This window comes from Pelophylax lessonae, assembly GCF_965119305.1.
Source record: "Pelophylax lessonae genome assembly, chromosome: 9".
NCBI classification, from domain to species: domain Eukaryota; kingdom Metazoa; phylum Chordata; class Amphibia; order Anura; family Ranidae; genus Pelophylax; species Pelophylax lessonae.
This window is the reverse complement of record NC_138776.1, coordinates 247099822-247125666: the sequence shown is the minus strand read 5'-3', so window position 1 is coordinate 247125666 and position 25845 is coordinate 247099822. Positions and strand designations below refer to the sequence as shown.

The following is a 25845-nucleotide window of genomic DNA, read 5'->3' as shown; positions in this document are numbered from 1 at the left end:
TTCCCGGTGCATGCGTGGCGGTGATGTCATCATGGCTTGGTTATTCAAATGGCCAAAGAGAATGAATCCAGGGGATGGAAGCCCTGCCAGCAGTGACAGCGCACCCTGCTGGAGGGTTCTGCTTTACAGGCAAGTCTGCCATAATGTGCCCGCCCCTGCCCTATGCTGCCCATTCAGAGAAGCCTTTGTATTTTGTGAATGAGTTCACAAAATACAAAGGCTTCCGTGATTGGGCAGGAGGAGAGGAAGTGCAGGCATAGCAGCTGCATTAACTCTTATTTTGAAGGTGCTTAGACCTGAAGCATCAGAGTTGGGCTCCTGGTAATACAGCGATAGCATATGGTGCATACTAGCACATTATGCCATTACCTGCAGGGGTCAACTACACTACATAATAGGGACAAAAAAAATAGAAATCTGACAGAGGTTCGAACACCTCATCACTCTATCAAAAAAAAGGTTTAGATACAATAAGTGTCAATCTGAACAAAAAGACTGCAAATCTTTTTGAATTTAGTGTTTATTACTCACTTGTGCTGATTTTTGTATTAATGTCCTCCTCTTTTATCCTGCTTGTGCTCCTCCTTTCTTCAGCTCTGGTGCTTCTCAGAGTGGCTCTGGGGTCTGTGAATAAAGATGAGAGTGAAGCCCCCTGCACTGAGATGTATGAAAACGTTGCTCAATGCTATAATACCCAAGCTGTGGATACCCTTGAGGAAGACACTTTCTGGCGTAATGAAATGCGTCGGGCAGAGCGTATTACATCACTTCACAAATGCGGAAGTGGGAAAATACCATTCTAATGAGGTGATGCAGAGTTAGGGTGCATATCATTTGGATGAGTGGTATACCCCTTGCTGCTGTATGAGGGACCCCAAAAAGTGTGTGTGTGTGGGGGGGGGGGGGGGGACTGGTCACCTCTCATGGCTGGTAACACACAATGACATGATGTGAGGAGGAGAGCCGGAGTCTAATAGAGGCTGATGGCTTCTGACTCCCTCACTGGGCACATACTGTCCCCCCCCCCCATTACTGTCTACTGACAATAATGGGAGAGACCCCAGAGAGTGTGTGTGGGGGGGGGACTGGTCACGTTTCTTGGCTGGTAACACAATGACATGATGCGAGAAGGAGAATCTGGGGCTCTTCTCGGCATTCAGTGTTTAGTACTTTGTTGCTTCTGATATGCAAAATATTTAGACATCAGGTTTCTTTGAGTGGACATTTCTCAAACAAATGTCCCTGGAACGGTTGCATAAGCCGTCTTCTAATGGGGAAAAAGGACTATAACTAAGCCCTGTGGGCAGGGCGAAACGCATTGAAGCCACTTTCACTTCCTTTTCACCTGGGTTATTTTTCCTGGAGTGTGGCATTGTATCCACTTCCTACCCACAGTTTGGCCAGTGTAAACAAGTCAATCAATAGTGTGTACATTTTGAGCTGTTTTAATTGTTTTGCAGGAGTACATGCCAAACATTGGGTCCATATATCAATAAAGGTCAACAATAGCTTGACCTTTCGACGTATTTGACCTATTGCATGTATAATATAACAGTGCCATCTAGAGTTAGATATTGTGAAATGTTCGCTCATAAAAACTGATGCAAAAAAAAGGAAATGCCCATGTGGGAATGCCTACCCAAACTTTCCATCATAAGCTGAAAGGATGGGCTCCATAACAACCAAGGAAGATCTGTGCCAGAGGGTTCCATAACCAGAAGATGACCAAAGAATGAACTTCACCTGGGGGGGGGGGGGGGGGGACGCTAAAGCTACCCAATGGGAGAGATCGATTTCTGCAATCACTCAAATAGCCAGAAGCCCTGGTTGCCTAAAGAGATCATGAAGCCGCTATAACCGGAGCTAAGTGACTTTTAAACCGCTAATGTATGCCAAAATCCAATGTCTTCCCATTTTGGAATAGGGGAGTAAACCATTACAATCTGTCCCATTGGGGGAGTTTCTCATGAACTTTCAGTCCTGTAGACACAACAGGCTCTCCAAATTAGTTAAAAATCGTAGTAAAGTCTTCGTATGGACTTGTACCTAAAAGCAAGCTTTTAGTAAGGCTTACCTGTAGGTACTGTATCTGCTTTCTAAACTTGCTCAGTTTGTGCCGCCATTGTTCATGCTCATTCACTAGGAGGGTTAGGTAGTGTGTGCATGTGTAGCATGTATATCTGTAACACTTTGTATGTCTTGTATTGTTTTCCTACGGTTGTTAATAGTTTGTATCTGCAACATTCTTGTTTAGTGAAGCACCTTAACCACCTCAGCTCCTGGAAGATTTTACCCCTTCACGATTAGGACATTTTTTTCTATTTAGCACTGCGCTTCTTTACTGGCGATTGCACTGCAACACTGTACTCAAATGAAATTTATATAATTTTTTCACACAAATAAAGCTTTTTTTTGGTGGTATTTGGTCACCAGTGAGTTTATTTTTTTCAAAAATATTGAAAAAAGAAAAAATATTTATGGCTATAAAAAAAAAAAAAAAAAAAAAAAAAAAACCATTGCAGTTTGTGTGATGACTCAGACCCTTTACATCCTAACCCCCTTCCTCCTAAATTACAATCCCGTTCTTTCATCAGATCCTCCTGTCCCCCCCAGCATATCATTCCCTCTTCACATCAGTTTCCCCTTTACATCAGTGTCCTCAGCCCACCTTCATGCCCCCCCCTTCCCCATAGAGGTGTTCTCTGCCACCCTTCACATTACTCCTCCACAGCAGTATCCTCTGCCCCCCCCCCATTCACATGAACCCCCCCCCCCCCCAACAGCAGTGTCGTCTGCCCCCTCCCTTCACATTACCCTCTCCCCACAGCGGTGTCCTCTCTCCCCCCCTTCACATTACCCCCCTACAGCGGTGTCCTCTGTCCCCCATTCACATAACCCCCCTACAGCGGTGTCCTCTGTCCCCCCATTCACATTACCCCCCTACAGCGGTGTTCTCTGTCCCCCATTCACATTACCCCCCTACAGCGGTGTTCTCTGTCCCCCCCTCACATTACCCCCCTACAGCGGTGTTCTCTGTCCCCCATTCACATTACCCCCCTACAGCGGTGTCCTCTGTCCCCCCATTCACATTACCCCCCTACAGCGGTGTCCTCTGTCCCCCATTCACATTACCCCCCTACAGCGGTGTCCTCTGTCCCCCCATTCACATTACCCCCCTACAGCAGTGTTCTCTGTCCCCCATTCACATTACCCCCCTACAGCGGTGTTCTCTGTCCCCCATTCACATTACCCCCCTACAGCGGTGTTCTCTGTCCCCCATTCACATTACCCCCCTGAAAGAGTGTATCAACGTGCCTTACAAAAAATGATATTTCATATTACATTTGTTAGGGCTCATTCTACGATAGAATGTGGCCCCCTGCAATTACAGATTTAACAAGCCAGACTAGCCAGTTGTATTTTGCATTTAGACGACATGTTAAACCACCTGTTGATTCATTCATTCGAACACTTGTCAGTTGGATACTTAGCATTTAGATTACAAGACATGTTGCGTAAACAATTGACACTTGCTTACATTAACACATGACAAGTGAATGCAGCCGGGGCGACTGTCACAGGACACAAATTATTATACGGGAACACCTCACATTGATACAAATGCATGGCAAAAGCAAAGGCCCTTTCATGTATTGTTCTGTCTGATATGTAATTCGACTGATGAACTGTAAAACCGGTTTGGAGCAGTCTTTCCTGCTCAACAAATATGCTTTAAATAAGAGCTTCACATGAAATAAAATTAGTTGTGACTGCACTAAGTTTGAGTGCTATGTGTCGTCATAACTCCCAGCTGGATGGAGGGTGAATTCATTATCTATTGGGAGGTTAGCAACTGAAGGGCTGTAATATCATCGTGATTGCCTCCTGACGAGAATTGAGCTAACACCCCCCTACAGCGGTGTCCTCTGTCCCCCATGCACATTACCCCCACAGCGGTGTCCTCTGTTCCCCATTCACATTACCCCCCTACAGCTGTGTTCTCTGTCCCCCCTTCAAATTACCCCCTTACAGCGGTGTCCTCTGTCCCCCATTCACATTACCCCCCTACAGTGGTGTCCTCTGTCCCCCATTCATATTACCCCCCCCCCCACAGTGGTGTTCTCTGTCCCCCATTCACATTACACCCTACAGCGGTGTTCTCTGTCCCCCATTCACATTACCCCCCTACAGTGGTGTTCTGTCCCCCATTCACATTACCCCCCTACAGCGGTGTTCTGTCCCCCATTCACATTACCCCCCTACAGCGGTGTCCTCTGTCCCCCCTTCACAATAATACCCCCACAGCGGTGTCCTCTGTCCCCCCCCCTCACATTACCCCCCTACAGCAGTGTCCTCTGTCCCCTCCTTCACATTACCCCCCCTACAGCGGTGTCCTCTGTCCCCCATTCACATTACCCCCCTACAGCAGTGTCCTCTGTCCCCCCATTCACATTACCCCCCTACAGCGGTGTCCTTTGTCCCCCATTCACATTACCCCCCTACAGCAGTGTTTTCTGTCCCCTCCTTCACATTACCCCCCTACAGCGGTGTCCTCTGTCCCCCATTCACATTACCCCCCTACAGCAGTGTTCTCTGTCCCCTCCTTCACATTACCCCCCTACAGCGGTGTCCTCTGTCCCCCATTCACATTACCCCCCTACAGCGGTGTCCTCTGTCCCCCATTCACATTACCCCCCTACAGCGGTGTCCTCTGTCCCCCATTCACATTACCCCCCCCACAGCGGTGTCCTCTGCCCCCCCCTCACATTATCCCCCTACAGCGGTGTCCTGTGTCCCCTTCTTCACATTACCTCCCTACAGCGGTGTCCTCTGTCCCCTCCTTCACATTACCCCCCTACAGCGGTGTCCTCTGTCCCCTCCTTCACATTACCCTCCTACAGCGGTGTTTTCTGCCCCCCCTACAGCGGTGTCCTCTGTCCCCCCCCCCCTTCACATTACCCCCCTACAGCGGTGTCCTCTGTCCCCCCACCTTCACATTACCCTCCTACAGCGGTGTCCTCTATCCCCCCTTCACAATACTGTCCCGCCCGCCATTCAGAACTGTATAGCCTGCCGTTTTTCGATCTGCTGAGAATGACAACAGCCGAGGCTTGGGGGGAAAAGCCGGCTTCTAAACTGCAGGACCGCTGCAGCCTGGATAGGACAGCAACTCGGTCCAGATCTGGACCACAGTCTGCCATTTAGTGATGCCCGATAGATATATATATATATATATATATACACACACACATACACCGTATTTTCCGGCGTATAAGACGACATACATGATCTACCGGTAATACTTATACTTAGGTTACCTTGGAGATATTATACTCGGCGTATAAGACGACCCCCCATTTTTGGGGGATTTTTTTGAGGTTCAAAAGTAGTCTTATACGCCAGAAAATATATATATATATATATATATACACACACACACAGTATATATATATATATATATTGACATTTTTATGCTTTTTTTTTTTTTTTTTTAACACTACTAATATGGTGATCAACGACTTATAATGGGACTGTGATAGTGCGGCGGTAAATCTTACACTGATTGGGAACTTCCACAGATACTATATACTGTCACTGTAATAATGACATTGGCTGGGAAGGGGTTAAAATCTCGGACAATCAAGGGGTTAAATGTGTGCCAAACAATGTGTACTGATTTTTACTAAAGATCTCTGTGTTTCCTATACCTGCTTTGCAGGGACAAGAATCAGAGATCATTCCTTCTGTACATAGCCCTGTGTTGATTGTCAACCCAGGACAGCCGATCAGCAGGTCCGGGCCACGAATCATTGGCTGGGACCTGCTGATAGACTCCTGTTGTGTACAATCACATCGGGTGTTGGCAGGGGGGGGGGGGGGGCACGCATCTGCCGCCCTAACCCTGGAAACAGGTACGTCGCTTTGCCTGTACAGGCCTCCCTGCCTGCAGTACATTGTGGGAGGACGGTTCAAAAGTGGTTAGTGCACTGAAGACAGGGTTCATACACATTTTTATCAATAAAATTCCATGACTTTTCCAGGGCTTCCAAGTAAATATTCATGACCTAATGTTTCATGAAATGTCTATGTATACATGGTAAATAAGAAGAAAATCCATGTTACACCCAGCATATTTATACTAAAATAAATGACAAACTTTGTAGTGTACAGTAGAATATGAAATATTTAGTTAACTATTGTAATTTAACCAATATTATCAACTATATTCGAATATACTGGAGAAAGAAAAAGGTTTGATGGGCGCTCCTGCTTGGGGATAAAGCTTCAGTTCAGGCAGTCATGATGGATAAGGTGCAGCCGGACTGCTATGGATGGCACAGATGCGGCGCCTACATCGAGGGCAGCTCTTTGTTAGGCCGAAGCAACAGTCCCACGAACAGGCAGAAAAGAGAGAAAGGCGCCACTCAGTGGAGCATGTAAATCATTTTATTGACATTAAGAAATTACATGGAGGTGTAAGCGTCTATCATAGCTCGGCGTCCTTCCGGGTCCGCGGTGTTTCCTTCCCAGGCTGGCCAGCAGCCAGGAGAAGCGCATACCTCACTGGAGGGCTGCATGAACATGAGGTATGTGCTTCACCGCTGTCTCGATCACAGTGAGTCACCTGATTGGTTCTCCCCTCTCTCGGCTGCTGGCCAGCATGGGACGGAAATACTGTGGACCCCGAGCTATGATAAGACGCTTACACCTCCATGTAATTTCTTAACCACTTGCCGACTGCCGCACTACTATATACAGCGGCAGTCAGCTCCTCACAGATAAAGTGACGTATGGGTACGTCACTAGCCTGTGAGGCTCTAGGGAGCGAGTGCCTGCCCCCGGAGGCTCACTCACGGACCCCCCCGCGCGAGTGAGCGGTGGACCCGATGTCCGCCGCTCACTCGCGATCGTCGGTTACACCGGGAGAAAGGCAGGCGGCTAATGTAAACAAAGCCGCCTGTCATTCTCCCCTGTGTAACAGCACAGATCATACGGTCCTGCTATGTAGGACCGTAGATCTCTGCTGTTACATCACTAGCCAATCACAGTAAGATGCACGCCCCTAGGGACACACTTAACCCCTCCCTCTCAAATAAAGTTAACTTCTTCCCTGCCAGTGTAATTTTTACAGTAACAGTGCATATGTATAGCACTGATTACTGTAGTAATGTCACTGGTAACCCCAAAAGTGTCAAAAATGTCAGTCAAGGGTCCGATCTGTCCGCCGCAATGTCGCAGTCCCGCAAAAGAAATCGCTGCCATTACTCGTTAAAAAAAAACAAGAAAAATTACAAAAATCTTTCCCTTTGTTAGTAAACGCAATAACTTTTGCGCAAACCAATCAAAATACGCTGTTTGCTATTTTTTTTACCAAACATATGTAGCAGAAAACAAATTGGCCTAAAATGTTAAAATTTTGATTCTTACATTTTTTTGGGGGAATTTCATATAAAAAAAATGTGAAAAATATTGTTATTTTTGCAAAATTGACGCTATTTTTTTTTTTATAGCGCATGATCAAAAATCGCACAGGTGATCAAATACCACCAAAAGAAAGCTCTGTTTGTCGGAAAAAAAAGGACGTCAAATTCGTTTAGGTACAGCGTCGCACGACCGCGCAATTGTCCGTTAAAGTCACGCAGTGCCGAATCGCAAAATAGGCCCTGGTCAGGAAGGGGGTAAAATCTTCCGGGGCTTAAGTGGTTAATTATAATGTGTCAATAAAATTATTTACATGCTCCACTGAGTGGCGTCTTTCTCTCTTTTCTGCATATGCAACAAATAAATTCCATGACTTTTCCAAAACCTTTGGGTTAAGTTAATTTTCCAACACTTTTCCAGGCCTGGAAAGTGCCATGTTAAAATACCATGACTTTTCCAGGTTTTTCACAACCGTACGAACCCTGTGAAGAGGTTTAGACCCCTTTCACACTTGTGCGACTTGGGACTGCAAAGTCGTACCCCATAATTTCCAATGAGTGCCATTCATATCTGTGCGACTTCAAGTCGCAGCAACTTCAAAAGAAGTCCCTGCACTACTTTGGTCTGACTTTGATGCGACTTGAGGTCCATAGACCTCATGATTACACAGGCATTGCTTCAAGTCTCGTCAAAGTCGTGCGATTTTCAGGTCGTACAAGTGTGAAAGGGGGACTTGCTTTCACCGCAAAGAGACCTTAGAAAAAAAAAAAAAAGACAAAGACGATTACTCACCTGTGCTGATCTCTGGAGCGATTTCCTCCTCAATACATTGCTCATCACCCCACATGTAGGTCTCTTCCTCTTTCACTTCAGCTTTAATGCCACTTGAATTTCCACTCTTAAAAATACAAAACAAATGTTACATGCTATAACATAAAGCCAATGAGCATCCATAAAAAAACTATATACAGCACTACAAAGACTAGAACATTATAAAGACTATTTTCTGCTACCTGGTGATACTGTGGGAAATTGCGTCCTTCCTGTCTATCCGATGTATTTTTATTACTGGATCCACCTGTAGGAAACACACATACTGATTGAACATGGCGTTCCTGGGTCTTTATATCAGAGGATGTGTGTATCTAGGTGGATCCTCAATACTCTTCTCTCCTTCAAATGAAAGTCTCCTCTTACCTTCTGACATCCGGGGTGGCCAGTTCTCCATCGTCACCTCCTTCCAGAAGTCCTCTTGGCTTTAGATATGGTTCCTCTTTTCTGGTCTGTTGGTTTGGCTCACGCTGAAACATGTAAAGAAATTGCACAAATGTTAGGAGATACCCAACCACGTCAAAGTGAACGCTCAACCACGTCAAAGTGAACGCTCAACCTGGAATTACTCTATGAACACTAAACAGCCATACAAAGCACCCGGAAACTATTCACAACGCTTCACTTTTTCCACATTTTGTTGTTATGTTACAGCCTTATTCCAAAATTGATTAAATTCATTATTTTCCTTAAAGCGGAGTTCCACCCAAAAGTGGAACTTCCGCTTTAGGGAGTCCTGACCCCCCGACATGCCACATTTGGCATGTCATTTTTTGGGGGGGGGAGCGGGTACCTAGTTTTGACAGGTACCCGCTCCCACTTCCGCTCGGAGCGCCGTGGCGCCCTGAGCGGAAGTTCTCCTCTCCCCCTCCCTCCCTGCAATCTTCTGGGACATGTCAGAGGTCCCAGAAGATTGCCGGCCAATCACGGCGCGCAGCGCGACTCGCGCATGCGCAGCGGGTACCCGGCTGTGAAGCCGCAAACTGTAACAGCCGGGTGCCCACAGCAGTGATGCCGGCGCCGAGGGAGAGGATCGAGGCTTCCGGCGGCCGCATCGCTGGACCATTGGACAGGTGAGTAAATGGCTGGAACTCCGCTTTAACCGCTTGCCGACCGCCGCAAGTAGATTTACTGCGGCGGTCAGCCCCTGCCAGGCAGAGTGACGTTAATTAACGTCACTAGCCTGGGAGGGTCTGGGGAGCGAGCGCGCGCCCGCCCGCGCGGTCACGGACCCCCCCCCCGCGCGTGTGACCAGCGGACCCGATGTCCGCCGGTCACTCTGCGATCGGCGGGGGAGAGGGAGAATGTCAGGCAGCTTGTGTAAACAAGCCACCTGTCATTCTCCTCGCTGTAAAGACACTGATCACACGGATCTACTATGTAGATCCGTTGATCAGTGTCCTTACAGCTCAAGCCACAGCCAATCACAGTAGAAAGCACGCCCCTAGGGACACACACAGCCCCTCCCTCCCAAATAAAGTTAACCCCTTCACTACCAGTGTATTTTTACAGTAACAGTGCATATGTATAGCACTGATTACTGTAGAAATGTCACTGGTAACCCCAAAAGTGTCAAAAATGTCAGTCAAGGGTCCGATCTGTCCGCCACAATGTCGCAGTACCGCAAAAAAAAAAAAAAAAACGCAGATCGCCGCCATTACGCGTTAAAAAAAAAAACAACAAAAATGACAAAAATCTTTCCCTTTGTTAGTAAACGCGATAACTTTTGCGCAAACCAATAAAAATACGCTTTTTGCGCTTTTTTTACCAAACATATGTAGCAGAAAACTGGCCTAAAATGTTAAAAAATTTAGATTTTTACATTTTTTTGGGGGGAATTTCATATAAAAAAATGTGAAAAATATTGTTATTTTTGCAAAATTGTCGCTATTTTTTTGTTTATAGCGCGTGATCAAAAAATCGCACAGGTGATCAAATACCACCAAAAGAAAGCTCTGTTTGTGGGAAAAAAAAGGACGCCAAATTCGTTTAGGTACAGCGTCGCACGACCGCACAATTGTCCGTTAAAGTCACGCAGTGCCGAATCGCAAAATACCCCCTGGTCTTTTAGCAGGAAAATCCTCCGGGGCTTAAGTGGTTAAAATTCTACAAACAATACCCCATAATGACAACGTGAAAGAAGTTTGTTTAAAATTTTTGCAAATTTATTAAAAATAAAAAAAAATAAAAAATCCCATGTACACAAGTATTCACAGCCTTTGCTTAATACTTGATGCGGTTTTTGAGTCACATGACCTATGAAAGACACACCATAAGCACAGTTAAATAATCTTAAAATTGCGTGCATTTTCAGCATCTTTTTCTTTATTGGCAATATGTCAAAAACACAATTTTTTGGCTGGAATTTCGGTGCATCTCTACTCTATACAAGAAATGGGCAATTTGGGACTTTATATGAGAACTGGCGAGCACTGCACAGTGTCTCCATCCCTGTCAATTGAAAAACAAGATGGGATAAATGAAGGTGTGTGAAAAACAGCCGATCCCTGGTTTGAAATACTTACCCACCAGTCTGCTAACAAACCAAAATAAACCTGTCTAACAATATAAGTTAAAAGCAGGAGTTTAGTTAACACATATTTGCAAATGCATGCGGAAGCTGCAAGGCCAGCGACAAGGCATCCTGCGTTACTTGCAGAACCTAACACTAAATAACACTACTCAACCTGAGTGTCCAAGTGTCTTCACAAAGGGAAGTACATGCTTGCCAATAGATGGATGGGAAACAGATGGGATTGGAGACCGCCCAATACTCCCCCACCTGCTCCAATCCACGACTGGCAACGAAAAACGCATGGCTGCACAAAAAAGCCATGGGGTGCAAACTAAATGTGATCAGCTGGGAGACACACACCCCCATCCCTTTGGTAAAGATGCCATAGGCAAATGGGGACTTTGAATGAGACACCCGCCTGTAAAGCAAGCGTCTCCATCCCTAGTAAGATACAAGAAATGGGCAATTTGGGACTTTATATGAGAACTGGCGAGCACTGCACAGTGTCTCCATCCCTGTCAATTGAAAAACAAGATGGGATAAATGAGGGTGTGTTCTATTGACGATCACAAAAGGTAACAGATGTAGCCAGTGCGTTTCGTGTAAAAACGTATCGGCGGATCGATCCCCGCTGAGAAAAACAAAGTCCCCCGAGCGCACCGCCCGTGTGAAAGGACCCTCATCAGTTTACCATCAGTTTTTCATCCGTTATTTATGCTTTACATAGGGCAGTTGTGGGGGATGATCAGTGGCTGCTGACACGGCGCGGGGGGGGTGATCAGTGGCTGCTGACACGGCGCGGGGGGGGGTGATCAGTGGCTGCTGACACGGCGCGGGAGGGGGGTGATCAGTGGCTGCTGACACGGCACGGGAGGGGGGTGATCAGTGGCTGCTGACACGGCGCGGGAGGGGGGTGATCCGTGGCTGCTGACACGGCACGGGAGGGGGGTGATCAGTGGCTGCTGACACGGCACGGGAGGGGGGTGATCAGTGGCTGCTGACACGGCACGGGAGGGGGGTGATCAGTGGCTGCTGACACGGCGCGGGAGGGGGGTGATCCGTGGCTGCTGACACGGCGCGGGAGGGGGGTGATCCGTGGCTGCTGACACGGCACGGGAGGGGGGTGATCCGTGGCTGCTGACACGGCACGGGAGGGGGGTGATCAGTGGCTGCTGACACGGCACGGGAGGGGGGTGATCAGTGGCTGCTGACACGGCACGGGAGGGGGGTGATCAGTGGCTGCTGACACGGCACGGGAGGGGGGTGATCAGTGGCTGCTGACACGGCACGGGGGGGTGATCAGTGGCTGCTGACACGGTGCGGGGGGGGTGATCAGTGGCTGCTGACACGGTGCGGGGGGGGGTGATCAGTGGCTGCTGACACGGTGCGGGGGGGTGATCAGTGGCTGCTGACACGGCGCGCGGGGGGGGGGGTGATCGGTGGCTGCTGACACGGCGCGGGGGGGTGATCAGTGGCTGCTGACACGGTGCGGGGGGGTGATCAGTGGCTGCTGACACGGTGCGGGGGGGTGATCAGTGGCTGCTGACACGGTGCGGGGGGGTGATCAGTGGCTGCTGACACGGTGCGGGGGGTGATCAGTGGCTGCTGACACGGTGCGGGGGGTGATCAGCGGCTGCGGACATGGCGCGACGGGTGATCAGTGGCTGCGGACATGGCGCGACGGGTGATCAGTGGCTGCGGACATGGCGCGACGGGTGATCAGTGGCTGCGGACATGGCGCGACGGTGATCAGCGGCTGCGGACATGGCGCGACGGGTGATCAGTGGCTGCGGACATGGCGCGACGGTGATCAGCTGCTGTGGAGTGGTCCGGGGTTTGGTCTTACCTCCTGATTCGACAACTAAGCACCGTCGCTGTGCCGAGACCGAGTGCCTCATTTTCAAATATGGCACCTTGTGGCGCCATAACGTCACTGCGCATGCGCCCACTCTGCCGAGCATGTCCGAGCTTTCCCGAGTCTGGCAGGCTTTGGGAATAGCGCATGCACAGTTGCACTGTCGACCCGCAGCCATACTGTTTATGGGCGCCGCTCTGGAAATGTTGTCTTGACAAAAGGGCACTTTGGGCATCAAGGGGAAGGTGCATATACACCCTCCGCACCCCCCGCACATGCCTGCCCCCAATCTAATGTTTTCCATATGACAGGAAGATTGCATTTTTGCAGGATTGCAAAATCCTGGATTTTGCATATTGCAGGAAGATGATGATGTGTGGAGGAGACATGATCCCCCCTCTCTCCACACACAGAGTGCTGGAACCCCCCTTCTCTCATAATAAGAATATTATTATTACCTCCTCCTCTCTGGCTGGGCACACACTCCTCACGTCCACATCTCGCAGCAGAGACGGTGTAACAACGGTTTAGCGCTACAGCATCCCCTCTCCGCCTCTTCCTCTGAGCTACAACAAAATGGCGGCTATCCCCCCACCGTGAGCATGAACCACAGGAAAATTGCGACTTCCTTCCTGTTTGCCAGGAAGCCAATTAGAAATACCGCTCTCCCCGCGCTTGATGGCCAGCAGAGGGCGCAGGTCGGCGCTCTCCCTCCTGCGCTCTGCACAGGGGATCATTCACTTCCGGTGTGTAGTAGAGAGGTGAGCTGGGACTTCCGGTCAGGGTGGGTGCAGAGCTGCTGGTGAGTGCTGTGTGAATATTAATGAAGGAGGAGAGGGGGATTGTGGGAAGGGGCTGTGAGCTTCTTTTAGAAGAGAGAGTGAGGAGGAAGTAATAATGACTTCTTATTAGGAGAGCCTCTCTGTGTGGACTGACAGCATCATGTGACAGGCAGGACCAGGGACTATTGCTGTCCTGTATTCTATGTAGAGATCACCTCCCACCTCATTCAGGCTAATTGGTGTCATCATTAGGTCTGTGGGGCTAGCAGGGTGCTGTACCGTGTTTCCCCCCGAAAATAAGCCCGGGTCTTATATTAGGGCTGGGCGATATGGCTGAAAACTGTATCACGATATCAGTGTTTCATATCGGTCGATATCGATATATATTGATATTTTTTATTACCCATTTAAAATAAGGACCCTAGGGTGAGAATGCAGGGCGGCGGGCATGGTGCAGGAGAATGCAGGGTGGCTGGCATGGTGCAGGAGAATTCAGGGTGACTGGCATGGTGCAGGAGAATGCAGGGTACTGGCATGGTGCAGGAGAATGCAGGGTACTGGCATGGTACAGGAGAATGCAGGGTACTGGCATGGTGCAGGAGAATGCAGGGTACTGGCATGGTACAGGAGAATGCAGGCTGACTGGCATGGTGCAGGAGAATGCAGGGTGGCAGGCATGGTGCAGGAGAATGCAGGGTGACTGGCATGGTGCAGGAGAATGCAGGGTGACTGGCATGGTGCAGGGTGGCTGGCATGGTGCAGGAGAATGCAGGGTGGCTGGCATGGTGCAGGAGAATGCAGGGTGGCTGGCATGGTGCAGGAGAATGCAGGGTGACTGGCATGGTGCAGGAGAATGCAGGGTGGCAGGCATGGTGCAGGAGAATGCAGGGTGACTGGCATGGTGCAGGAGAATGCAGGGTACTGGCATGGTACAGGAGAATGCAGGGTACTGGCATGGTGCAGGAGAATGCAGGGTGGCTGGCATGGTGCAGGAGAATGCAGGGTGGCTGGCATGGTACAGGAGAATGCAGGGTGACTGGCATGGTGCAGGAGAATGCAGGGTACTGGCATGGTACAGGAGAATGCAGGGTACTGGCATGGTGCAGGAGAATGCAGGGTGGCAGGCATGGTACAGGAGAATGCAGGGTGACTGGCATGGTGCAGGAGAATGCAGGGTGACTGGCATGGTGCAGGGTGGCAGGCATGGTGCAGGAGAATGCAGGGTGACTGGCATGGTGCAAGAGAATGCAGGGTACTGGCATGGTACAGGAGAATGCAGGGTGGCAGGCATGGTGCAGGAGAATGCAGGGTGACTGGCATGGTGCAGGAGAATGCAGGGTACTGGCATGGTACAAGAGGATCCGGGGTTGTGGGCATACTACGGGAGATGCAGTGCTGTGGGCATGGTACAGGTAGAACATGCCCGCAGCACTGCATCCCTTGTAGTGTGCCCGCAGCCCTGCATAACGGCAGGTAGTGAAGCTGTTCCAGAGGCGCCTTCGTTTTAAAAATGGCGCCGCCCGGCGCCGATACGTCATTGCGCACCCGCCGCCACCGCTCGTGTAATTTCGGCTATTCTCGGCCTCTCCCGAGCGGCGGCGGCGCATGCGCAATGACGTGTTGGCGCCGGGCGGCGCCATTTTTAAAAGTTTAAACCCGTCGGAGCGGACTTTTCGATTTATCGTTCAAGTTTTCTTATTGCTATCGAGCACGGGACTATCGCGATACCTATCGGTATCGTTTTATCGCCCAGCCCTATCTTATATACATTTTGGCACCAAAAGACACGTAGGGCTTATTTTCGGGGTAGGTCTTATCGTGTAATGTGCTGTCTTCTCTCCCTCCCTACCTGGCAGGAATCCCCTGTGTGAACCGAGTAAAAGTGTTTGTAAAATCCTAGAATCCACTCTATTAGTATTATATCATGTCCAATGCATGTTTCTGTATTATAATTGTGCCAAATACTAGGGATCAACAGATTATCGCCAACACCGATATATCGAGGGTAGATGCACTTTCTCCGATATATCGGGATTAGGGCTGCACGATATTGGGAAAAAAAGTACATTGCGATATTTGGTTTTCAACTATATATACCGCGATATTTCTCTGGGTGGAATGCAGAAGACACTGACAGTGTGGATTAGGCAGAGTCGGGACTCACAGTGGTGGTAGGAGGTAGAAGAACACAGCCCGACATGACATCGATCCACACTCCAAAAAGCCGAGTGGCATACACGCGTCCTCCAGCTCCCGGAACCTGTCCAGCGGCTTGGTGTAATCTGCCCGTCCCGCCGCCTTGTAGATCATCGCGGCCACGGCATAGACCCCTGCACCGCCCAGCAGAAAGGATGCTCGGGTCTCCCGGTCCAGCTCTCGGTCATAGTGCAGCACACACGACTCGATGATGGAGCCGGGATGGTGGAGGTAGGTGTCCCTGTGAGTAATGAATGTGGGGCACTGAGAGACATGGTACAGCATGTATGCCACCCCAGCCAGACCCCCATACAGCCCACCCTCCTGGGCAGGCAGCTGCTCGAGGATGCTGTCTATGGTCCTGATCACAGCACCCACATCACTGCCCTGGCCGGTGTTGTGTCGATATCGGTTTCCCCAAAGAAACGAGTTTCCCCTTGCTTTCGGCTGTGATCGGAACTCCGCCCCTCCAGCCCGATGCAATCCAGCCCTCCCAGCTCTGCCTCTAGTCTCCAGCCGACCATTACTCCGCCCTGCTCCGCCCATTGTCTCTCCATTGAATCTATTCTATACAAAACATTACAGCCTGATCCCGCCCCCGTGCACGCCCCCGATGCAGCCAGGAGAGACAGTGGGCGGAGCAGGTAATGGTCGGCTGCAGACTAGAGGCAGAGCTGGGAGGGCTGGATTGCATCGGGCTGGAGGGGCGGAGTTCCGATCACAGCCGAAAGCAAAACGGATGTGTCGGCTGCCAGCACTGCGAGTCCTCCTCCTCCCCCCGAGTTCCGACTTCTCCCTGCCTATGCTAAATATTGTGTCTTCGGCGATATGAATATCGCCCGCAGATCGATAGTCGATATCACATCGACTATCGTTCAGCCCTAATCGGAATCGGCTCCTGAGGTTACCGATATTGACGATATTTCGGGAAAGTGTTGTACCGGAGTGATGTATGCAGCTAGAGGTATCACCCTGGTACCGGCGTCCATAGCCGACGGTCGGCTGTCTTGTAATGACAACCGATGCGGCTGAGAAGCTGCTCAGCTGTCATTACAAGAAGCGGGAGGGGACATTCCCCCCCCTCCCACCACCTTCCGCGGCTCGCCCGGTGTAACATTAAAAAACCCTACCCTGTGAAAATTTCCCTACCCTCGTCACTTCCTGTGAGGGTACGTCATACATCAGCTGAGCCGCTTCCCACTGCGCATACTCACAGCTGCGGCGGGTAGGGAATTTTTATGGGGTAGTGTTTTTTTAACCTTACACCGCGTCATTTATTAGCTGTTGCAGCGCATGCCCAGCCGCTAAATAAAATCATCTCGGAGACTTCCCTCATCAGCAGGTGCGGCGTCCCAAATGAGTGACGGTTACGTTATAAAACACTGTAACCCTGATGTGTATTTTCATACACCCGCTGCCGATTTATTTTTCCTGGAGCAGAGCTGAGGGAAGTCTGACGGGTTGTAGCCGAGATGATTTTGCGCGGCAACAGCTGATGGATGACGCGGGGTTCCTTGAAAAAACACTACCCCGTGAAAATTCCCTATCCGCAGCTGGGAACCTGTTCAGCTGTTGAATGGGAATTTTCACAGGGTAGGGTTTTTTAAGGTTACACCGGGCGGGCCGCGGTGGGAGGGGGGGGGGCGTCCCCTCCCACTCCTTGTAATGACAGAGGAGCCGCATCAGTTGTCATTAAAAGTCAGCTGACCGTCGGCTATGGACGCCGGTACCGGGGTGATGCCTCTAGCTGCAGGCATCACTCCGGTACAGCACTTTCCTGAAATATCGGTAACCTCAGGGGCCGATTCCGATATATTGCGCACTGGCAAGTGGCTTAGCTGATGTATGACGTACCCTTACCAGATGTGACAAGGGTAGGGAACTTTCACGGGTAGGGTTTTTTCGGGGAACACCAGGTCTCCCGTCCCACCGGGAGAACCGGGCATCCTACCTCCACCGCCGCTGCCGAAGAGAAGACCCGGTGTAGCATGAAGATGTGTCCCCGTGAAAGTGCGCATGCGCCGGTCTCCATGTAAAAAAACCGGAAGTGATGTCATGACATCACTTCCGGTTACTCGGCGCCGAATTAAAAAAACTGACAGCATTCAAAACAGCCAAACTTGGCATTTTGAATGCTTTTCAGTGCCGAGGATGGGTTTGGGGTCTTTTAGACCCCCAGATCCCTCCACAAGGAGTACCTTTAGAAAAAAAAATTTTACATGTCCGAAAATTTTGGCCGATACCGATATCCGATGACCAAAATATCGGTATCGGCATTAAAAAAAACGATATCGGTCGATCACCACCAAATACCTTCCATGACCCGCCAGAGCTCTCTTCTTTTAGTATTATATAATTTCTGGACTGGAAGTGATGTCATGACGTCACTCCGGTCCTCCAAGGCCATAGAGGCGATTAAAGCAGATCTACTCTTTGATTGCTTCTGGGACTAGCCACAGTCACCGTCCTATTGTTTCCCGGGTGAACCGTTGGAAACGTGAAGCCACCAGCGGGAGGCTTCTGAAAACGTTCCAGTGGGACATGAGCCGCTCGGAACGCTTTCATCGGAAAGCTGGCCACCAGCTTTAAAAAACTATACCGGGGTTATGGCTGATATCTTCAGCCACAATCTACAAGCATCAACGTATATAGAGGTATTGCGGTTGGCAAGTGGTTAAAGTGGTTGTAAACTCTCTCCTATACCTAGTGAAGTGACTTGCCCTTAGGGGATACACAGAGAGGAAACAAATCTCCTACATAAGTTGTACTTGTTTATCTGCCGTCGTTCAAAAAAACACACAGATCAAAGGTTTTTTTTCTGAGCGCTGGCAGCAGGGGGCGGGGATTTGACATTACACACTGCAGAGCTCAGTGAGGGGAGCTCTGAGCCCTGATTGGAGGGAAGGGACACACCCTCCTTCACACAGAGGAGAACATGCAGAGCTAAGGATAATAGTCACAGGCTGTGTGCTGGAGCTCCATCCCCTGTCACCTTTTTACTGTACATCTCTTGGTGTCAGGAAAGCTTGTCAGAAGTAACTCATGCTGATAGCAGAGGAACAAAGCAGCAGAGAGAAATAACACTTCGTGCTCTGGATAGAGGCAAGCACACACTATAGAGGGATGTTCTTTGTTCATATTTCATGTCTGAGGTTTACAACCACATTGAGATCATTTTTTTCCACATTCACAGGCATAACTAGAACCTTCAGGGCCCTGGTGCAGGAAACCATGAAGGGCCCCCTGGACCCCTTGGTGGGGGGCCCTTCCTTCAAGCCTGGGGCTCTTCCCACTGATTCTGGGGCCCTTTACTCTCGTTGCGAGGCCCTTTATTACAGTCCCGCAGCGGGACCCTTTCATAAGTTCTGCAGTGGGCCCCCTTCCTGCCATCTTGGGCCCCCCCACGGTGGTGGAATGCCAGGGTCCAGTCGCAAGTGTGACCTTTGCGATCCTGAAAGTTCGCCCACTGGTGTTAGTAGTTTTTATTTTTTGGTATTTTAATTATTATTTTTTATCATTTTATTTTATTTTTTTACAATGTCACTGACTATGACTCTGTCCATTCAGAAAAGGAAGGAGCTGGTAAAAGACATATTTACCAACCCCTTCCTGGTTCTGTATTGTGAAACATCCCCTGCAGCAGCCGGCAGGAGAAGGAAGGGAGCACAGTGGGGGGGACCAGGGGAGCACACAGGGATCCAGAGACAGCAGAACACAAGTGAACTGGATAGGAGGGGTGGCGGGGGTAGCATACAGAGGAACCAATCTCCCTGCAGGAGGAAAAAGGAGGACAGTGATTTCTCGACATGCTGCTCCCGCCACCCCTCCTATCCAGGTGTACAGGGGAGCCGCACAGGCCTGGAGCATGGGGCCCGGTTGCAATTGCAACCCCTGTAGTTACGCCCCTGATTCACAGTATCGGCCTTTCAATGTCCATCTTCACGGATGAACAAAGAACTTCAAGAGCCTGCGTCCTCATTTATGTTGTTACAGATCTGTCAGCATCCCCCTATAATATAACACCAAGTGCCTGCTACACATTATGTATAACTGGCGTCATTTATTAATGATGTATCGCACGCTGACGTTTACCAATTTGCACATTTTACAGTTGGAGTCTCGGATGTCATTCTGTGAGGATCCCATGATGAAGGATGAGCGGTGCCCAGTCTCACCTGGTAAGAGGATACCTTAACCACCATTGTCTTGTAGACCGTTGGCTCCTACAGGCACAGCGACGTACCTGAATGTTGCTGCCCTCTTCCGGGTGCAGGGCGCGCACACGTGCGCCCACTATCCTGCCGCCTCCCACTGTGAAAGGTGCCCTGGGACTTTGAGTTGAGGTGATCACAGAGGGGCCAATGGATGTAGTAATACAAATAAGTTTATTGAAAGTATAACAATATATCCCTGTTGTATTCCCACTGTGATTAGACACAGGAGGATTTTGTCAGCAGGTCCCAGCCAATGATTCCTGGCTGGGGCCTGCTGATCGGCTGTGTCCAATCACAGCCCAGAGCCCTGGTTTGACAATCAACACAGGACTCTGTACAGAGGGAACGATCTCTTTGTTTCTTCTCCCTGCAAAGCAGGGAAAAGCAACAAATAGATTTGAAGTAAAAAGCAGCACACATGATACATATTAACACTTGTTAGGCACACACTGATTGGCTGAGCGAATGACAGAGGAGAGCCGTGTGTTTGTAACCAGTTAGGCGCCTTAGACACGCCCATAAAAATCCTTCCACAATAAACAGGGCGTCTCCTGTTCTTCCAGGAGACTGCCTGTACTGTCTCGCCCTGTGCCTGCCTCCATGAGACCCGCTGTCAGGAGAAATAGAAGCTCCCGATCCTACGATCGGGAGCCAATCAGAATGCATCCTCGCTGAATGATCACTGACGGCCAATCACAGTGACCATGCTGTGTAACTTATGTAAATGTTTATGCCGTGATGGCCGCCGGGACCTGCCGATCGTTCTGAGGAGAGAACCACCATTCTGTCACAGAGGAAAATTGAGATTTTGTGTTTCTATAAGCAGAAACATGCATGTCTGTTTTCCTCTAGTGCACGTGTCAAACACAAGGCCCGAGAGCCTGAATTCCACCCTCCAGGCAATTTCATGTGGTCCTCGCACCTCTCCTGCAGCTGCAGGGGAGCACCAGGGGGCTGGGGGGCAATGTAATGTGATTTTATTTTGAATGGTATCAGTGTGTTTGGTGTGTTTTACATTTGAATTTGCCACCCCCCTGCGAACGTCAGGTCGCCGGAGACGGAAGCCGGGGCACGGAGAGGATCGGGAGGAAGAACCGCCGCTACACACCGCCGGACACATCGCTGGATCCCGGCAACAAGGTAAGTAACCTCTTTTACAGGATCCAGCGATGCTTCTGGCTCTGAAATTTAACCCCGAGCCACGCTCGGGAATACCGCTAGGAAGGTTAAAGAGGAACTACCGTCTGCTCACATAATTTGTAAAAAAAACATCTTTGCCATTCTGAAGCTTCCCTCCAACCACTTTGCATAATATTTTATATATACTTTGATTCTGTACTTGCCATATATGCTGCAGAAATCTCTGTCCATGAAGTCCGGCTGCAGCCATTTTAACTGTGCGCAGCTGAAGTTTCTGCCTGTTCAGTTTCCGGATCTACACAGACACACACACAGATATATATATATATATATATATATATATATATATATATATATATACACACACACACACAAACACACATATATACAGACAGACACACTCAAATAAAATCAAAAAACAAACACAAGGGCGCACCTTGGGAAAGGGGGTGACAGGGAGAGAGAGGGGGCTGACACGGAGAGAGGTAAAAGGGGGTGACAGGGAGAGAGAGGGGGCTGACATGGAGAGAGGCAAAGGGGGTGACAGGGAGAGAGGGAAAGGGGGCGAAATTGGAGAGAGAGAGATAACATGGAGAGAGGGGGGTGACACAGAGAGAGGGAGCGTGACATGGAGGGAGAGAGAGGGGGTGACAGGGAGAGAGAGGGGGGGGTGACAGAGAGAGATAGAGAGGGGGTGACCGGGGGAGAGAGAGGGGGTGACAGCGAGAGATAGAGAGGGGGTGAAATGGAGAGAGAGAAGGAAGGGGTGACACAGAGAGAAAGAGAGGGGGTGACAGGGAGAGTGAGAGGGGGTTACAGGGAGAGTGAAAGGGGGTGACAGAGAGAGAGTGAGAGGGGGTAACAGGGAGAGAGAGAGAGGGGGGTAACAGGGACAGAGAGGGGAAGATGACAGGGACAGAGAGGGGGAGATGATAGGGACAGAGGGGGGGGAGGTGACAGAGACAGGGTGGATGACAGGGACAGAGGGGGGGGTGACGGGGGAGTGGTGACAGGGGGGAGGTGGAGGGGGGTGATGACAGGGACAGAGGGGGGTGATGACAGGGACAGAGGGGGGAGATGACAGGGACAGAGGGGGGAGATGACAGGGACAAAGGGGGGAGATGACAGGGACAAAGGGGGTGACAGGGACAGAGGGGGGTGATGACATGGGCAGAGGGGGGAGGTGACAGGGACAGAGAGGGGGGATGACAGGGACAGGGGGGGTGACAAGGACAGAGAGGGGTGATGACAGGGTAGGGAGGAGTAAGTCTGGTCACAGTGCTCATCTTACTCACTTTGTAGCTGCTGGCTGCTAATGAAACTTTCCCGCCCACACATCTCCTTCACATACAGCACGCACGGGCTGCACTGAGTGTGTGTGTGGGCAGGCACAGGGAGAGAGAGGGGGGCGGGAGAAGGCATAGCAGATGCAGCCTCTCCCATTCCTGGAGGGTGGGTAGCTGCTCACTGGGCAATGAAACACACACACACACAGCCTTGTGACAGGGGGTGCAGGCTGAACGGAGGAGCTGCATATTCCCCATACAGCACAGCCCTGTTCTTACTCGCCCTCCTCATCATTTCACTCGCAAAATGCGAGCAGGCGAGTGGAATTTTTTAGGGCTGTATATGTATATATATATATATATACATACATACATACATACATATATATATATATATATATATATATATATATATATATATATACATATATATATATATATATATATATATATATATATATATATATATATATATATATATATATATACATATATATATACACACAGACACACTCACATAACTGCTTACCTGCACATTTCTCCTCTCTGGATGAATACTTATGGATCTCTGCAGTCTCCTGTTGTTTCCGCCCTCGTCCAGCTCTGCAGCTTTCCTATGACTCATCCCCACTCCCTTGCTGACAAACTGTGACAGAGAGAGCTGTACATGATGTCATCAGCCTAGGCAAATTACCAGACAAGAAAGAGGAAGTGGGCTGTATAAAGTATTTACTAGCAGTAAATAAAAAAGTTTTACTATCCAAAGTTAAAACAACAAGGGCAGAGAATGCAATAGATGGAAAGATAAAAAAAAATTACAGAAGAGCCGCTTTAAGGGTCGGTTCACACCTGAATTACACAGGAACGCAGTCCACGTTCCTGTGATTTCTGTGCAACTTTTGAATTCAAAATTCATTTGAATGGGATGAAATTGTACTGGATCACAAAAAATATAGTGCATGCACTACTTTTAAAAAAAAAAAAACACTCAAAAATGAGTCTGAATGTGTTTCCTTCAGATGGATCCGGTAATAGAAATCCCCCAGAGAGATGTCCCCATCCTCTGTATTCCCGGGACTCCACACAGGAACATCAGGAGATCCCTCAGGAGGACCAGGTAGATGGGACTAAAAATCACATCTAATTGTCGGCTGAATCGACTCTACTTTATGATTGCTGCAGATGCTTATTAGATTTAACAATAAGCAACATTTGTCTTTGTTTTCAGCATAAAAATATGAATAAAATAAAAGAGGAAGCAGAAGAGTGGTATGGGAGGGATAATGATCCATGTAAGAAAGAGGAAGATCCTCCAGAGATCAGCACAGGTGAGTAATAAATACTAGATTCAGAGAAGAGTCCCAGATTCTCCTTGTTCAGTCACTACAACAATCTCTTCTTCTCCCCCTCCTCTGTCAGTAGACAGTAATGGGGGGACAGTATGTGCCCAGTGGGGGAGCCAGGAGCCATCAGCCTCTGTTAGACCGATGCTTTCCTCTCATCCTGTTACTGTGTGCTACCTGACAAGAAGCCCATCTCTAATCAAAGACCCTGGAAGCACCACAGTTACAGAGGGAAATCTCAGCGTTGAAGAGGAGGAAGAGGGGCATGTGAAGATTAAAGAGGAGGAACTTCCTGCAGAGATCACAACAGGTGTGAAATTAAAGTGATATTAAAGTGAAGTTTTTTTGTTTTTTTTTTAAATAACGAACATGTTATACTTACCTGCTCTGTGCGGTGGTTTTGCACAGAGCAGCCCTGATTCTTCTCGTCTCGGGTCCCCCTTCTGGCTCCTCCCCTCTGCCGAGTGCCCCGTAGCAAGCCACTTGCTAAGGGGGAACTCGTACATGCTTGCTTCCGATCCAGCTCGGTATGCCCATTGTCCCGCTCCCTCCTTACTGGCTGTGATTGACAACAGCAGGAGCCAATGGCACTGGCTGCTGCCTCTCTGTCCAATCAGGGGAGAGAGAGTCGGGAGAACCGCTGCTCTCATGCACATCGCCAGATAACAATCAGGCTCTGGTAAGTATAAGAGGGGAGCTGCTTGCAAAAGGATAGGATGCATTGGGGTAAAAAAAAAACACTTAACCACTTCCCACCCGTAGGACCTCATATGACATCCTGGACTTTGAGTGAAGAGATATCTGAATGATGCCAAATGCAGGCATCAATCAGATATCTTTTTTTCCAGAAGGTGATTCCCTGCAAAGTAAATGCAATCGTAGCAGCTTGATTGCTTTTACAGGCAGCAGGAGGGGACACCCCACCTCCTGCCACCCTCTGGTGCTTCTCCCGGCTCGCCCATGCGATCGGCGAGCAGGAGAATTATTCCAGATGTTCCCTGGCCAACTCTATGACCCTCGGAGGCTGGAAGCAATGTAATGATGTCACTTCCAGCGCCAACAGATGTAAACACTGCGCTTTTTTTTTTTTTTCTGCTGGGAGGCCAGAGATCTTTTTTTGTTTTTTTTGATCCCAGGTCTCAGGTCAGATCTTATAGACCCCAGATCTCTCAGTTAAGAGGACCTGCCATGCCCTATTCCTATTACAAGAGAAGTTTACATTCCTTGTAATAGGAATAAAAGTGATCGGAAAAAAATTAAAATTGAAAGTGTAAAAAAAAGTTAAAACATTTTTTAAAGTGCCCCTGTCCCTTTGTGCTTGCAAGCAGAAGCGAACGCATACGTAGGTCACGCCCGCATATGTAAATTGTGTTCAAACCACACGTGTGAGGTATCACCGCGAACGTAGAGTGAGAGAAATAATTCAAGCGCAAGACCTCCTCTGTAACTCTAAACTGGTAACCTGTATAAATGTTTAAAGTGTAGCCTATAGAGATTTTAAAGTACCGAAGTTTGGCGCCATTCCACAAGTGTGCGTGACATGTTAGGTATCTATTTACTCGGCGTAACCTCATCTACAGTCCCTGGACCAACTGATCCGCCAGCTCAGAAAAGGCAGGGGGGAGCTTCGCGGCCCGCATCTTAACCCCTTGCCAACCGCCCCACGCAGATTTATTGCGGCAGGGCGGCTCGGCTGCGCATAATCACCTAGATCTATGTGACTATGTGCACGCGGTCTCAGCGGCACTCCCACTGTGATTAGACACAGCGGGAGGCAGACTGTGGGAGGAGCGGGCGCGATTGCTGCCGGCCTCCTGCGATTTTCGGCTAGACTGACAGGAGAGCCGCCTGGAATGTAAACAATGCAAGATGGCTCTCCTCTCAGAGAGGCAGGGAAAGATCGTGTGATTCAGCTAATCTGCGATTTTTAGCGGGACTGTGACATTGTGGCGGACAGATCGGACCCCTGACTAACATTTTTTACACTTTTGGGGGGACCAGTGACATTACTACAGGAGAGCCGCCTGGAATGTAAACAATGCAAGATGGCTCTCCTCTCAGAGAGGCAGGGAAAGATCGTGTGATTCAGCTAATCTGCGATTTTTAGCGGGACTGTGACATTGTGGCGGACAGATCGGACCCCTGACTAACATTTTTTACACTTTTGGGGGGACCAGTGACATTACTACAGTAATCAGTGCTAAAAATATGCACTGTTACTGTAATAATGACACTGCCAGGGAAAGGGTTAACACTGCGGG

General features: G+C 49.4%; 2 protein-coding genes across 3 annotated transcripts in view; one reads left to right on the top strand and one right to left on the bottom strand.

Annotated features, from left to right (window-relative positions):
* Positions 1-8731, bottom strand: part of LOC309562760 (uncharacterized protein) — a 76146-nt gene extending 67415 nt beyond the window's left edge. The window contains exons 1-4 of one of the 2 annotated variants that reach the window (XM_082267057.1): positions 8620-8731; positions 8436-8500; positions 8215-8320; positions 532-624 (exon numbers count right to left, since the gene is read on the bottom strand). In XM_082267057.1, the coding sequence (XP_082123183.1) occupies positions 532-624; positions 8215-8320; positions 8436-8500; positions 8620-8650 (295 nt within the window). In that variant the 5' untranslated portion in view covers positions 8651-8731. The remainder of the gene's footprint in view (positions 1-531; positions 625-8214; positions 8321-8435; positions 8501-8619) is intronic. The other variant, XM_082267058.1, reaches the window with a different exon arrangement.
* Positions 1-25845, top strand: part of LOC309564357 (uncharacterized protein) — a 1447080-nt gene that overhangs the window by 1286241 nt on the left and 134994 nt on the right. Inside the window, exon 7 of the mRNA XM_082268984.1 lies at positions 23261-23358. Within this exon, the coding sequence (XP_082125110.1) occupies positions 23261-23358 (98 nt within the window). The remainder of the gene's footprint in view (positions 1-23260; positions 23359-25845) is intronic.